Below are 16,930 nucleotides of genomic sequence, written 5' to 3'. Positions count from 1 at the left end.
TGCTTTGCATTCCTGACACAGCAATACCATGCAAGATAGAGGGTGCCTGTGGTTGCGGAAGGTGAATATCACAAAGAAATATAAAAAGCAAAAGACATTACCATATTTTAATATATTGTCATTCATATTATAAAAAGATGAAAAGAGAGCACAGGCTTTGAAATGGTATTTACTTAGCTTTGAGCCATAACCCTGCAATTCAAAATTTTTATAGCTAACCTACTTATAGCTTACTATGGGTAACACAATGAAATAAGTGTTGCATGCAATAAGACACTTAGTTCTTACTATGACTCCATCAGGTATGCCTACTTAATTTACTATCACTATTTAACATTTGAAACATTCAGAAAACTAAGATCATGGCATCTGGTCCCATCACTTCATGGGAAATAGATGGCATAACAGTGGAAACAATGTCACACTATTTTGGGAGGCTCCAAAATCACTGCAGATGGTGATTGCAGCCATGAAATTAAAAGACGCTTACTCCTTGGAAGGAAAGTTATGACCAACCTAGATAGCATATTCAAAAGCAGAGACCTTACTTTGCCAACAAAGGTCCGTCTAGTCAAGCAAGGCTATGGTTTATCCAGTGGTCATGTATGGATGTGAGAGCTGGACTGTGAAGAAAGCTGAGCACCGAAGAATTGATGCTTTTGAACTGTGGTGTTGGAGAAGACTCTTGAGAGCCCCCTTGGACTGCAAGGAGATCCAACCAGTCCATTCTAAAGGAGATCAGTCCTGAGTGTTCTTTGGAAGGAATGATGCTGAAGCTGAAACTCCAGTACTTTGGCCACATGCAAAGAACTGACCCACTGGAAAAGACTCTGATGCTGGGAGGGATTGCGGGCAGGAGGAGAAGGGGACGACAGAGGATGAGATGGATGGATGGCATCACCAACTCGATGGACGTGAGTTTGAGTGAACTCCGGGAGTTGGTGATGGACAGGGAGCACCTCCCTGAATTGCAGGGAGGTGCTGCGATTCATGAGGTCGCAAAGAGTTGGACATGACTGAGTGACCAAACTGAACTGAACATTTGAAAAAATAGATTTAGAGACTTGAAAAGCATATCCCGGATGCCAAAGCACTTGCTCTTAAACTTTATTCAGGGATGATATTCAAAATATTTAACAAATCAAATGAACATAAATTTAATATGGGAATAAACATAAATTGAAATTTACTTTTAAAATGTCCTTCATTCTCAACTGTAGGTATTATAAAACCATTTATCACCTGATAAAAGTGGTAGCACAGCTGTTCAGCAAGCAATTCTAATGTATTTTATTTGTTCGTTTTTATAAAATGGTATAATTTTGTGATTTTTTTTATAGTAGAGTGCCACTAACCAAATGATGCCTCTTTCTGAGACATGACTCAATCTAAGAAAGTACATCAAATACTTCCAATGATTTTTTCCACTAAATAGATATTCCTTAGTTAATTTTTGGCCTCAGTAACTAGAGGAAAGTTACTAACTTCACTATTGTTTCATAATGCTGAATCCTCCATCAGTTTCTAATAAACATATCTTTTTTTTTCTTTTGCATTTCAAAAAAAAGTTCTATCCTTTATAATATGTCTGAGATCTTTACAGTCATATCTCTTTGGTCTTAAATCACAAAAATCATTTATTGTATTGTCATATTTATTCTAGTTAAGCCTAATTCTTCAAGTTAGAGGAAAGGAGCAGAAAAAGATCCCAAAGGAGTGGATTCTATTGATAGACTGCCTCAGTTTGAAATTAAAACTCTGCCACTTAAAAACTTTAAACTCAGTTTCCTCATTTTTAAAGATGGCCATAATTATAATATTCAAATAAGTACCATGCTTTATATTTGAAATGGTCTCTGGAATAGAACAAGCATATTATAAGCACTAGCTCTTATTTTCATTAATAAAATTTATTTCATTAATATCTGTAACAGACAGGTATTTTGTATTAACAATTCACCTCATTAAATGAAGGTGAAATGTAACAGGATTTCAGGGCTGATTCCCCTAACACACATTCTATATCAAAAAGTTTAACACTGGCTAACTTCCTTTAAATTCTTTGGTGTGTCAGAAAGGTAGACTTATTTGCATTTTACTCTTAACCTGCCTAGGTTTCTTTCTTTCCCTGGAGGTCTCTGAGACTGTACAAATAAAACCTCAAGGTCATCCAGCTTGGCAAACACCCTCAAGGTGAGAGTTGGCTTCAGAGCTCTGCTTGCCACTCTGGGTCCTTCCTTAATTTAGCTTGTGTATTCCTCCTCTCTGCTAATTCTTGGAAGCATTCATGAGTATGTTTTGTTTCTATTTTATCTAGAATGTTGGTTGTTTGCAGAGAAATGAGTCAGTACAGGCACCAGTATGTCATAATACCATTCCAAATGCATACTCATCATAAAATCAGGAGCATTATTTTTACTTTTTTTTTAATTTTTATTTTTACTTTATTTTACTTTACAATACTGTATTGGTTTTGCCATACATTGACATGAATCTGCCACGGGTGTACATGAGTTCGCAATCCTGAACCCCCCTCCCACCTCCCAACCCATATCATCTCTCTGGATCATCCTCGTGCACCAGCCCCAAGCATCCTGTATCCTGTATCAAACATAGACTGGTGATTCGTTCCTTACATGATAGTATACATGTTTCAATGCCATTCTCCCAAATCATCCCACCCTCTCCCTCTCCCACAGAGTCCAAAAGTTTGTTCTATACATCTGTGTCTCTTTTGCTGTCTTGCATACAGGGTCATCATTGCCATCTTTCTAAATTCCATATATATGTGTTAGTATACTGTATTGGTGTTTTTCTTTCTGGCTTACTTCACTCTGTATAATAGGCTCCAGTTTCATCCACTTCATTAGAACTGATTCAAATGTATTCTTTTTAATGGCTGAGTAATACTCCATTGTGTATATGTACCACAGCTTTCTTATCCATTCATCTGCTGGTGGACATCTAGGTTGTTTCCATGTCCTGGCTATTATAAACAGTGCTGCGATGAACATTGGGGTACACATTGTCTCTTTCCGTTCTGGTTACCTCGGTGTGTATGCCCAGCAGTGGGATTGCTGGGTCATAAGGTAGTTCTATTTGCAATTTTTTTAAAGGAATCTCCACACTGTTCTCCATAGTGGCTGTACTAGTTTGCATTCCCACCAACAGTGTAAGAGGGTTCCCTTTACTCCACACCCTCTCCATCATTTATTGCTTGCAGACTTTTGGATTGCAGCCATTCTGACCAGTGTGAAAATATCTTCATATCATGAATAAAAATAATACAAGAGTCCAAAATAAATAATAAAATTATCCTCAACCTCTCCCTGGTTCCATTCTGAGAAATAATCACACAATAAACAATAAACACAATTAATAGTAGTTGTGTTTTTTAGTTTAAGGTGTGATTTTTTTCCTTTGGATTTTACCATTACAAATTGAATATAAGGAAGGGCTTAATACTGAGTTTGTCGATTTTTGATACCATCTGTTAGCTCTGCACTCTGAAATAAAAGACCCAACATATTCTACTGTCTCCTACTTCATACTTCTTGATCTATTACCTTAATGATGATATTAAGGTTTCTAACATTTATATTGTTATACTATAATTAAGTCCTCTGCTATGTATACAGATTGATTTTAAATCAATCAATATAATTTCCTATCAAACCAAATAGTGCAGCCAAACGCACAGAGAAGTAAATGAATTCTGTGGTCACCAAACCCTTGACTTTTGAAGAATGTCCCAAGCATGAACTAAAAATGTCTTCTTTATTAATTTGTTTCCACTTTTCTCTACTTTATCCAGAAATTCTCAGTTTATGTTCTTAATGTTTATGTCACCCTTCTCTTGTTCCCTTTTTTTTAAATTTTGCTGGACCATCTTTGTATGGGGATGTGGAGTTATGAAGCTTTCCAAGCTCTTGCTGGTCAGAAAATTATTTTCTTGTTTCATTTAATTGAAACTTTGGGTAGAGACAGAATTCTGTCAATATGTCCAAAATTATCTCCTCTTAAAAATTTTAGGAAATATTATTCCATCATTCCCTGCTCTGAAAAGTCTCTAATCCTGATGAGAAAGTGTTGATAACAGTATCTTTCTATCCCATTATAGGTGACCCAGTTACTTTCCTCTGGGGAAGCTTCAAGGGTATTTTATTTCTAGTCTTCTGAAAATGCAAGAGAATGTGAAAAAAATAAATGTCTTTGAAAATCTGTCTGTGGTATTTTGTTGAGCTCTTCTAATTGAAGACATATCTTTATTCCCTTCAAGATAACTTACTGTTTTTTTTTTACATCAAATACTTCCAACTACCATCCTAGCATTCTGCTCCCGGAATGCCTAATAAACAGATGTTTGGCTTGTGTCTAGCTTCAATTTATTATATTTTCAATATCTTTGTCTTTTTATATTCAACTAGTGCTTATGTTGTAGTTTTTTACAAAGTTGTTTCATTGGGACCTTGTAAAAAGAAGGGAGAACATACATATATGTTCTTTAATATGAAACCAGAAGTCTGGGTTTTTAAATACCTTTTAGCAAAATCTTGTGTAATATATTGAAAATTAAACTACATGCATTCCTTCAAGATTATAGCACATCTATATGTATAAATGTAAACATATAGGAGGTAAATGTTCTAATATTTTTATTTGATAAGAAAATTTAAAAATAATCCAATTATTTTATCAATATAAGTTTGAGATCAATATTGATATATTGAAATCAATAATCTGACTTTTTCACTAGATACATATTATATACCCACATGTTTGAAAGGTATTCTCATTTGTAGAAAGGATTCAAAATCCGAAGAATTCTATGTGACTAAACTATCGCTTTTTGGATAAATTGAATCCCAACCAATATTTTTAAATGCAAGTGTCTCTTGCCAAAAAAAGAAAATACTATTTTAAAAATCTACAAACAATAAAGACTGAAAAGGGTGTAGAACAGAGGGAACCCTCCTACACTACTGGTAACAATGTAAATTCACCATGAAGAACAGCATGGAGGTTTCTCAAAAAACTAAAAATAGAGCTACCATATAATCTAGCAATTCCATTCCTGGGCATATATCCAAGGAAAAACATAATTCAAAAACATACATGCACCCCAATATTCACTGCAGCACCATTTACAATAGCCAGGACATGGAAGCAACCTACATGTCCATCAGCAGAGGAACAGATAAAGAGGCTGTGGTACATATATATATAATAGAATATTACTCAGCCAATAAAAAATGAAATGTTGTCATCTGCAGCAACGTGGATGGACATAGAGATTGTGAGACTGAGTGAAGTAAGCCAAAGAGAGAAAGACAAATAGCATATGATATTGCTGATATGTGGATCTTTAAAAAAGGCTAAAAATGAACATCTACAAATAAGAAATAGAGTTACAGATGTAGAAAATAAACTTATGGTTACTAGGGATAAGGGGGGGAGGGATAAACTGGAAGGTTGGATTCACACATACACACTACTATACATAAAATAGATAACTAATAAGAACCTAGTGTATAGCACAAGGAACCCTACTCAATACTCTGTAACGGCCTACATGGGAAATGAATCTAAAAATACGGATGCATGTATAATAGAGTCACATTGCTGTACACCTGAAACTAACAACAGTACAAATCAACTATATCTCAATATAAATTATTTTTAAAGTAAAAAGGACTTTCCAAATGCAGTGAGAGATAAAAGGTAAAAGAGGCAAGCATAAGTTAGGTAAAAACAACTGGTAGGCAACTCATCTTTCTCTAGAACAGATCTCTCAATCATCTTTTTTTTTTCACTGCAAACATAAGGTGTAACATTTACATATACATTCCTATGCATTACCTTCAGAAATCTGCATTGGTTTTTCCTAGTAGCTACAATACTACAATAGAAATAACACTGAATCCATTCTAAATATTCCAAAGCTTAAAATCTTTATAGAGGCTTCGTTGCTAAGTCATGTCTGACTCTTGCAACCCCATGGACTGTAGCCCTCCAGGATCCTCTGTCCATGTGATTTCCCAGGCAAGAATACTGGGGTGGGTTATCATTTCCTTCTCCAGCGGATCTTACCAACCCAGGGATCAAACATTGGTTTCCTGCAGTGTTTTTTGCAGGCAGATTCTTTACCAACTGAGCTTCCAGGGAAGCCCTAAAAAGCTTTATACTAGTAATAAATTCCTCATGACATACCGCACCAGGGATCCAAAGGTATGTATAACAATGACTCACTTGAGAATCACAGCAGAACGCTAAAATTCCTCAAGATGAAGAAATAATTTGCTAAAATAACTATAAGACTCTCTTAAATGTCAAGACACTGCCAGATCTAATGCTAATTTTGACTCCAGCTCTCAGATTGTCAACTAATGTCTTACAAAAAAAATAAGTCCATTCAAATTAATTTTATTTCTATAAATTCCTAAACATTCACAGCTGTATTTAACTAGGCTTGCCTTTGTACTTCATTTAAATGAGTTCTTCCTACACTTGTAAGTTACTTCACCATTCGAAAACACTGTAAATGAACTCTTGGCATTATGTACCCAGTAGAATTTTAGTTCAGCAAGCAATGCTACTTCTCAAGTTGACTGGCTATACTTTAAAACCTGGTTAATGGTCCTATTTTGCTCTTGTCACTAATAATATCCTGTGATAGTCTAATTTCTATAAAGATTTATTTTAACAATATCTACACATACAATTCTAATTTTTTTAATTTAAATTTCACTTTGATCTTTTAATAAATTTAATTTGAATGAATTAGTTAAGTATATAGTTTTAAATTTCACAGCTTTCCTTATTTCAATTTATTCAATATTAGCTATTTATTTTAAAAAAAGGGAAATTCAGGTAACAAAGTTTACATCAACACAGTTTAAAATACAGATTAATAGGGATGAAAATGTTGCTCAAGAGTCTTAAATTTCAAGAGAGATTCAAACTGAAAAGGGTAAATATTTGCACTTATGAGTAAACTTATTTGAACTAAAAAGTAAATCTTCCATTTCACATACAAGTTGAATTTTCCTATTTGTCCTAAGAATGGATTCTCTCTGACCCTAAAGGAAATATTGCACATAATATTTTCTCATGGAGCAATGCTAAACTTCTGATTAGCTTCAAGAATTTCATTGAACTTTACAAATATAGAAGTTTCACACTAGCTGAAGATGTTACAGCAGGCCACCAGGTACCACTCTCAGGTCCTAACATAATGTTTATGTTACATAGTCTCCTCACGATTCCTAAATTACAAATACATTTGGTTAGAAAGTGTTCTTACCATATCTGATACTTTAGAAGTTCTTTCTGTTCTTGACAAGAAAGCAGCATATCGGTTAGTCAAGTTGGGTAGTTCATCAGAAATTTCAGGGACCTGTGAATGCCAAAAATAAAACACATGTTGAAAGAAGAGGTATATATCGCTTATTTTTCTCAATATATATCACTTATTTTTCTCAAGGGGCATGATAAATAACTGCAATAAGCTTATAGAACAAAATTCTGTAAAGCAATTATCTTTCAATTAAAAATAAATAAATTTAAATATCAAAAATAATTTTTAAAAAAATATGGCTATCGTTACATAGAGATATATTTATTTTTAAACATTTTAAATGAAATGTAGTAAAATATTTTACCAATGAAACATTAAAATGGGAAAAGGGTTGATTATATGAACCTCTAGGAAAGTAAGATGGATCTCCACACATTTTTTAAACATATTTAGGGGCAAATTACAACCTGCTAATTATGAATCAGGACAAGAATTGGTTCTGAATTTAACATTCAGTTCAGTTCAGTTCAGTTGCTCAGTCGTGTCCGACTCTTTGCGACCCCATGAATCACAGCGCGCCAGGCCTCCCTGTCCATCACCAACTCCCAGAGTTCACTCAGACACATGTCCATCGAGTCGGTGATGCCATCCAACCATCTCATCCTCTGTCATCCCCTTCTCCTCCTGCCTCCAATCTCTCCCAACATCAGGGTCTTTTCCAATGAGTCAACTCTTCGCATCAGGTGGCCAAAGTATTGGAGTTTCAACCTCAGCATCAGTCCTTCCAATGAACACCCAGGACTGATCTCCTTTAGGATGGACTGGTTGGATCTCCTTGCAGTCCAAGGGGCTCTCAAGAGTCTTCTCCAACACCACAGTTCAAAAGCATCAATTCTTCAGCACTCAGCTTTCTTCACAGTCCAACTCTCACATCCATACATGACCACTGGAAAAACGATAGCCTTGACTAGACGGACATTTGTTGGCAAAGTATTGTCTCTGCTTTTCAATATGCTATCTAGGTTGGTCATAACTTTCCTTCCAAGGAGTAAGCGTCTTTTAATTTCATGGCTGCAATCACCATCTGCAGTGATTCTGGAGCCCGAAAAAATAAAGTCTGACACTGTTTTCACTGTTTCCCCATACCTGATTATTTATACATGAACTAGAAATACATTAAGAATAACTAAATTGATTCTGTGGCAATCCTGGATTAATAAATTTTCTAGTAAAATGATCCACACTTTCTTAAATATAATTCCTTATATACACTGAAGATGCAAATTAATAGGCTAGAGGAAGATAATAATCTAAAATTTTAATTAGCAATTAGTTAATGCTCATGATATTATACTCTTAATTTATTATACACTTCAGTCATTTGTATTCATTTGATAATTTAAACCATATAACCAACAGTAACATTCCTTTTACATACAAAAAGGATGAGGATTTATTTTCCTGTTTTTGTCCACTTCATTATTTGTATTTCAGAATTTTATATTTGTATTTAATACTTCAGAATTTAACACCTAGTACAATAGTTAGATATTTCTTTCTCTGCTCACTTTTTCAGGAACATTGATCTAAAAATTCCACCTCTCAATGTATCTTTGAAACTATATGCTTCACTACGCTGAAGCTGGTGCCTCCCTCTCTATGCTTTCCTTCATGTTTTATTTCTGTATTTTTACCAAATTAACCCATATAAAATATAACAAAATAAAAATTATTTTTATTTCTTATAAATATGATATATTTGTTATAAATCCAGATAAAATATATATATTTAAGTCTTCACAGGGCTGTGAATGCTTCCAAATCTAGGACTTGTCAGCACAGACAAGAGGGGTTAAGATTCTGAAGAGGACAGAATCTCTGAAAGGTTATCTATCAATCTGCAGGTGCTTTTTTTTTCCTGGGATAATTGCTGATAACAGGACAGAAAGAATCTGGGTTTAGATCTAGCAGAGGGCTGCTATTAAGGAGCTAGCAAATAAGTTTATTATGGTCTTGTTGGGCCACATGACAAACTGGATTTGAAGTGCCTCAAAACACATGATTTGTTTTCCCCTTAAGATGTTAGCAAGGGGATAAGAAGCAGGATAATGCTAAAAATCTAAGCTAAAACTCTGAAACGCAGAGTCATTAAATATTAGCATTCAGAATACTGGCCTGGGAGTGGTCAAACACACCAGGCTCACAGTTGAAATCCCCAGAGGACAATACTTTATACAATGAACACAGGAGGTAAACTAAGTCCTGGAAAAACTGTAAATTACACAAACCATGATTAGATTAAGGTGCTCTCCATTGACTTCTATCTGTTTTGCGGAGAAAAATGTGAAATCTTTCTATTAGAAGAAAATACCACTTAAAGTCCCTATATTACACACTAAGTATTTAACATTCAATTTCCGACTATGTGTGTTCCATACTTTCTGTGGTGAAAATCATTTGCTCCTATTGACAGAAGAATCCAATCTGGTTCAGTAATTCAGTGGCTCTGCTATCCCTATATCATCTACCCTACCCTACAGGATTCTGGGAGCACACAGTCTTAGCCATTGGACCGCCAGGGAAGTCCCCATTATAATTTTCTTTATCAATTTTTACAATAAATTGTTCTTCCCTTTAAGCTTCCTAGATCATATTTCTATGCTTCTCTGCTGTATTCATTTATTCAATTATTACTTCCTGTACTATAGGATAGACATAGTTCCAAAGTTCTGTACATGCCCTTTTATGATGTAACAACTATGTTCAAACTCCCCCAATGTTTAACTTCTGTTTATATTCTATGTACAGAATATCCACATATCTATTCTTTCCATATTTTCCACCTGAATTTTTAGCTACTTTAACTTTTCCATATATGCATTCTCTTAAGCTTTCTCAACTTCTGCAGTGATGAGAAAAATGAATACTTATATATATATATAATATGTATATATAATATATATATATATATATATATATACACACACACACATTAAGATGTCTTTTTAAATCTGAACTCTGAATGAAGAAAAATGTCATATAACATCACTCATATGTAGAATCTAGAAAAACAGTACAGGTGAACTTATTCCCAAAGCAGTAATATAGACACAGACTTAGAAAATAAACTATGGATTCCAAGGGAAGAGAGGAGGGGTGATGAGTCGGGAGGTTAGAGTCAACATATATACATTGTTGTTGTTCAGTCACTAAGTCACGTTTGACTCTTTTACAACCCCATGGACTATAGCCCGCCAGGATCTTCTGTCTATGGGATTTTCTAGGCACAAATACTGGAGTAGGTTGCCATTTTCTTCTCCAGGGGATCTTCCTAACCCAGGGATCAAACCACTGTTCTCCTGCATTGGCAGGCGGATTCTTCACCACAGAGTCATATATATATACACACACACACACACACAATTATGTATAAAATAGGTAACTAATGAAAACATACTGTATAGCACAGGAACTGTACTCAATGCTCTGTGTTGACCTAAATGGACAGGAAATCTAAAAGAGAGTGATTATATGTAAAATAATTAATTTTTTAAAAGTTTAATGTGCAGCAAACTGCATTGTCAGAATTTTACTCATGAAAGTGGTTTTCTGTCAACCTGTCAGGCTAATTTTATTTGTATCATCTCTTATCTTAGGAACATTTTTTGTTTTCTGCTGATCATTTTGAAACAGGGATTTTCTGTATTTCTTGTACATGTCTAACAATGTCCAGGATCTCTTTGACGATTCTTAACTTTTGAATAACATGATCACTATTTACAAAATTATTCTTCCCTTCTATTTCATAAATGACTTCTCCTCTATTTAATCAATATTAAGGTCAGAATAGGAGTTCCTCTAATGGCTTCCACTTCTTTCTACAGAGGTAAACTCTCAGCAAGTCAAAAAATGAAAACTTTTTGCTTTCAATAAAATGAGAAATCAAACATAACTTTTATATTTACCCACACAAGTATCTTTTATACTCTGCATTACTTCATAAAGATCCACATTTTATTGGGTAACATTTTTTTCTGCCTGGAGGACTTTCTTTAACATTTCTTACACTTTTGTGGATAAATATTTCAGCTTTCATACTTATGAAAAGGTTTTCTTTTTATTGAGGTAGAGTTGACATACAACATTATATTAGCTTCAGGTGTACAACATAATGGTTTGATACTTCTACATATTGCAAATGGTCATCACAATATCAAGTTAACATCCATCACCACAAAGTTTTTTTGTGCAATCACAGCTTTTTAGATTTACATAACAAATTCAAATATTTAGTATAGTCATATATGCATGCTAAGTTGCTTCAGTCGTGTCTGACTCTTTGCAAGCCTATGCACTGTAGCCTGCCAGGTTCCTCTATCCATGGGGATTCTCCAGGCAAGAAGGCTAGAGTGGGTTGCTATTTCTTCCTTCAGGGGATCTTCCCAGGGATCAACCCACATCTCTTATGTCTCCTGCATTGGCTGTACATTACATTTCCATGACTTATTTTATACATGGAAGTTTTTAGAAAAGCTTTTCACTTTGTTTTCATTTTTGCAGAGTATTTGAGCCTACAATTGAATTACAGGCTAACAACTGTTTACTTTCAGAACTTCAAAGATGTTGCACTGCTGTCTTCTGGCTTGCATCATTTCCAACCTTAATTGTAGTGTCATTTTTAACTTCATCCCTCTTAATGTCACGTTTACTTTTCATCTGGCTGTTTTTAAGAATATATTCTTTGTTACCATTTTATTCAATTTGATTGTAATTTGCCTTGGCATAGTCCTTTGATGCCGTTTTGCTATGGGTTTGTTGAGCTTGACGGATATGTGGTTTTAGATTTCATCAAAATTTGGAAATTTTCAGCCATATTTCTTCTTAAAATTATTTCTTGTGCTTCATTCACTCTTTACTTTCCTTCAAGGATTCTAGTTACACATTTAGGCCACTTCAAATATACCCAGAGTTCACTGATACTTTATTCATTACTTTTTGTCTTTTTTTTCTCACTGTATTTCTTTTTTTTTTTTTTTGAACATTGGAAAGAATTTATTTTAATGTATATTTATCCAATCAAGGTAATAAAATATTTTGTTTAAACTAAAGGGCTATGCGGAGAAGGCAATGGCAACCCACTTCAGTACTCTGGCCTGGAAAATCCCATGGACAAAGGAGCCTGGAAGGCTGCAGTCCATGGGGTCGCGAAGAGTCGGGCATGACTGAGCGACTTTACTTTCACTTTTCTTTTTTTTTTTTAATTTTTTTTAAGTTTTTTATTTTTTTAATTTTAAAATCTTTAATTCTTACATGTGTTCCCAAACATGAACCCCCCCTCCCACCTCCCTCCCCATAACATCTCTGTGGGTCATCCCCATGCACCAGCCCCAAGCATGCTGTATCCTGCGTCAGACATAGACTGGCGATTCAATTCTTACATGATAGTATACATGTTAGAATGCCATTCTCCCAAATCATCCCACCCTCTCCCTCTCCCTCTGAGTCCAAAAGTCCGTTATACACAGCTGTGTCTTTTTTCCTGTCTTGCATACAGGGTCATCATTGCCATCTTTCTAAATTCCATATATATGTGTTAGTATACTGTATTGGTGTTTTTCTTTCTGGCTTACTTCACTCTGTATAATCGGCTCCAGTTTCATCCATCTCATCAGAACTGATTCAAATGAATTCTTTTTAACGGCTGAGTAATACTCCATTGTGTATATGTACCACTGCTTTCTTATCCATTCATCTGCTGATGGACATCTAGGTTGTTTCCATGTCCTGGCTATTATAAACAGTGCTGCGATGAACATTGGGGTACATGTGTCTCTTTCAATTCTGGTTTCCTCGGTGTGTATGCCCAGCAGTGGGATTGCTGGGTCATAAGGTAGTTCTATTTGCAATTTTTTAAGGAATCTCCACACTGTTCTCCATAGTGGCTGTACTAGTTTGCATTCCCACCAACAGTGTAGGAGGGTTCCCTTTTCTCCACACCCTCTCCAGCATTTACTGCTTGCAGATTTTTGGATCGCAGCCATTCTGACTGGTGTGAAGTGGTACCTCATTGTGGTTTTGATTTGCATTTCTCTCACTGTATTTCATTTGAAGTTGTTTGTATTACTATCTTAAGGTTAACTAATAGTTTTGTCTGAACTGCATAAATTTCTGTTAGTCAGAAGGTACTTATTTTCATATGGTATACTTCCCATCTCATGAACTTCACTTTGTGCTTCTTTACTTGTGACATTTCTCTACTTAATATGATCTATCTTTCCATTACCTTCTTGGACATATAGAATACAGCTATCAGTTCAGTTCAGTAGCTCATTCGTGTCTGACTCTTTGGACTGCAGCACACCAGGCCTCCCTGTCCATCACCAATTAAAGGAGTTTATTCAAACTCATGTCCATTGAGTCGGTGATGCCATCCAACCATCTCTTCCTCTGTCATCCCCTTCACTTCCCTTCAACTTTTCCCAGCAGCAGGGTCTTTTCAAATGTGCCAGTGCTACGCATCAGGTAGCCAAAGTATTCAAGTTTCAGCTTCAACATCAGCCCTTCCAATGAACACTCAAGACTAATCTCCTTTAGGATGGACTGGTTAGATCTCCTTGCAGTCCAAGGGACTCTCAAGAGTCTTCTCCAACACCACACTTCAAAAGCATCAATTCTTTAGTGCTCAGCTTTCTTTACAGTCCAACTCTCACATTCATACATGACTACTGGAAAAACCATAGCCTTGACTAGACGGACCTTGGTTGGCAAACTAATGTCTCTGCTTTTTAATATGCTGTCTATGTTGGTCATACCTTTCCTTCCAAGGAGTAAGCGTCTTTTAATTTCATGGCTGCAGTCACCATCTGCAGTAATTTTGGAGCCCAAAAACTAAAGTCTGCCACTGTTTCCACTGTTTCTGCACCTATTTGCCACGGAGTGATGGGACAGGATGCCATAATCTTGGTTTTTAGAATCATGAGCTTTAAGCCAACTTTTTCACTCTCCTCTTTCACTTTCAACAAGAGGCTCTTTAGTTCTTCTTCACTTTCTGCCATAAAGGTGGTGTCATCTGCATACCTGAGATTATTGATTTTTCTCCCAGAGATCTTGATTCCAACTTCTGCTTCATCCAGCCCAGCATTTCTCATCATGTACCCTGCATATAAGTTAAATAAGCAGGGTGACAATATACAGCTTTGACGTACTCCTTTTCCTATTTGGAAACAGTCTGTTGTTCCATGTCCAGTTCTAACTGTTGCTCCTGACCTGCATACAGGTTTCTCAAGAGGCAGGTCAGGTGGTCTCGTATTCCCATCTCTTTCAGAATTTTCCACAGTTTATTGTGATCCACACAGTCGACAGCTTTGGCATAGTCAATAAGCAGAAATAGATGTTTTTCTGGAATTCTCTTGCTTTTTCAATGATCCGATGTATGTTGACAATTTGATCTCTGGTTCCTCTGCCTTTTCTAAATCCAGCTTGAACATCTGGAAGTTCATGGTTCACATACAGTTGAAGCCTGACTTAGAGAATTTTGCACATTATTTTACTAGCATGTGAGATGAGTGCAATTGTGCAGCAGTTTGAGCATTCTTTGGCAATCCCTTTCTTAGGGATTAGAATGAAAACTGACCTTTTCCAGTCCTGCAGCCACTGCTAAGTTTTCCAAATTTGCTGGCATAGTCAGTGCAGCACTTTCACAGCATTATCTTTTAGGATTTGAAATAGCTTAACTGGAATTCCATCACCTCCACTAGCTTTGTTTGTAGTGATGCTTCCTAAGGCCCACTTGACTTCACATTACAGGATGTGTGGCTCTAGGTGAGTGATCACACCATCATGATTATCTGGGTCATGAAGAATTTTTTGTATAGTTCTTCTGTGTATTTTGCCACCTCTTCTTAATATCTTCTGCTTCTAAGTCCATACCATTTCTGTCCTTTATTGTCCATGAGCCTCTTATCCTTCTCCATCAGAAGGCAGACAGACTGAAAACCACAATCACAGAAAATGAACCATTCTAATCACATGGACCACAGCCTTGTCTAACTCATCAAACTATGAGCTATGCCATCTGGGCCACCCATGACAGACGGGTCATGGTGGAGATTTCTGACAAAATGTGGTCCACTGGAGAAGGGAATGGCAAACCACTTCAGTATTCTTGCCTTGAGAACCTCATGAACAGTATGAAAAGGAAAATGATAGGACACTGAAAGATGACCTCCTCAGCTTGGTAGGTGCCCAATATGCTACTGGAGATCAGTGCAGAAATAACTACAGAAAGAATGAAGATGCAGAGCCAAAGCAAAAACAACACCCAGCTGTGGATGTGATTGGTGATGGAAGCAAGGTCCAATGCTGTAAAGAGCAATATTGCATAGGAACCTGGAATGTCAGGTCCATGAATCAAGTCAAATTGGAAGTGGTCAAACAGAAGATGGCAAGAGTGAATGTCGACATTTTAGGAATCAGCGAACTAAAATGGACTAGAATGGGTGAATTTAACTCAGATGACCATTATATCTACTACAATGGGCAGGAATCCCTCAGAAGAAATGGAGTAGCCATGACAGTCAACAAGAGTCTGAAATGCAGTACATGGATGCAATCTCAAAATGACAGAATGATCTCCGTTCGTTTCCAAGGCAAACCATTCAATAGCACAGTAATCCAAGTCTATCCCCTGACCAGTGATGCTGAAGAAGCTGAAGCAGAACGGTTCTATGAAGACCTCCAAAACCTTCTAGAATTAACACCCATAAAAGATGTCCTTTTCATTATAGGGGACTGGAATGCAAAAGTAGGAAGTCAAGAAACACCTGGAGTAACAGGCAAATTTGGCCTTGGAATACGGAATGAAGCAGGGCAAAGACTAATAGAGTTTTGCCAAGAAAATGCACTGGTGATAGTAAAAACCTTCTTCCAACAAAACAAGAGAAGACTCTACACATGGACATCACCAGATGGTCAACACCAAAATCAGATTGATTTTATTCTTTGCAGCCAAAGATGAAGAAGCTCTCTACTGTCAGCAAAAACAAGATTGGAAGCTGACTGTGGCTCAGATCATGAACTCCTTATTGCCAAATTCAGACTTAAATTAAGTAGGGAAAATCACTAGATCATTCAGGTATGACATAAATCAAATCCCTAACGATTGTACACTGGAAGTGAGAAATAGATTTAAGGGACTAGATCTGATAGAAAGAATGCCTGATGAACTATGGACAGAGATTCATGACATTGTACAGGGGACAGCTATAAAGACCATCCCGAAGAAAAAGAAATGCAAAAAAGTAAAACGACTGTCTGAGGAGGCCTTACAAAGAGCTGTGAAAAAGAAGAGAAGTTAAAGCAAAGGAGAAAATGAAACATTCACCCATTTGAATGCAGAGTTCCAAAGAATAGGAAGGAGAGATAAGAAAGCCCTCCTCAGTGATCAGTGCAAAAAATAGAGGAAAACAATAGAATGGGAAAGACTAGAGATCTCTTCAAGAAAATCAGAGATACCAAGGGAACATTTCATGCAAAGATGAGCTCAATAAAGGACAGAAATGGTATGGACCTAACAGAAGCAGAAGATATTATGAAGAGGTGGCAAGAACACACAGAAGAACTATACAAAAAAGA

At 36.1% G+C, this 16,930-nt stretch overlaps 1 protein-coding gene across 1 annotated transcript in view; it reads right to left on the bottom strand.

The window, feature by feature from the left end:
• Positions 1–16,930, bottom strand: part of STPG2 (sperm tail PG-rich repeat containing 2) — a 622,600-nt gene that overhangs the window by 453,833 nt on the left and 151,837 nt on the right. Inside the window, exon 14 of the mRNA XM_060417505.1 lies at positions 7,304–7,396. Coding sequence (XP_060273488.1) covers positions 7,304–7,396 — 93 coding nt within the window. The remainder of the gene's footprint in view (positions 1–7,303; positions 7,397–16,930) is intronic.

The sequence above is a fragment of the Ovis aries genome, chromosome 6 (assembly GCF_016772045.2).
Source record: "Ovis aries strain OAR_USU_Benz2616 breed Rambouillet chromosome 6, ARS-UI_Ramb_v3.0, whole genome shotgun sequence".
In the NCBI taxonomy this organism is placed as follows: Eukaryota; Metazoa; Chordata; class Mammalia; order Artiodactyla; family Bovidae; genus Ovis; species Ovis aries.
This window is presented reverse-complemented; position numbering and strand designations above follow the sequence as displayed.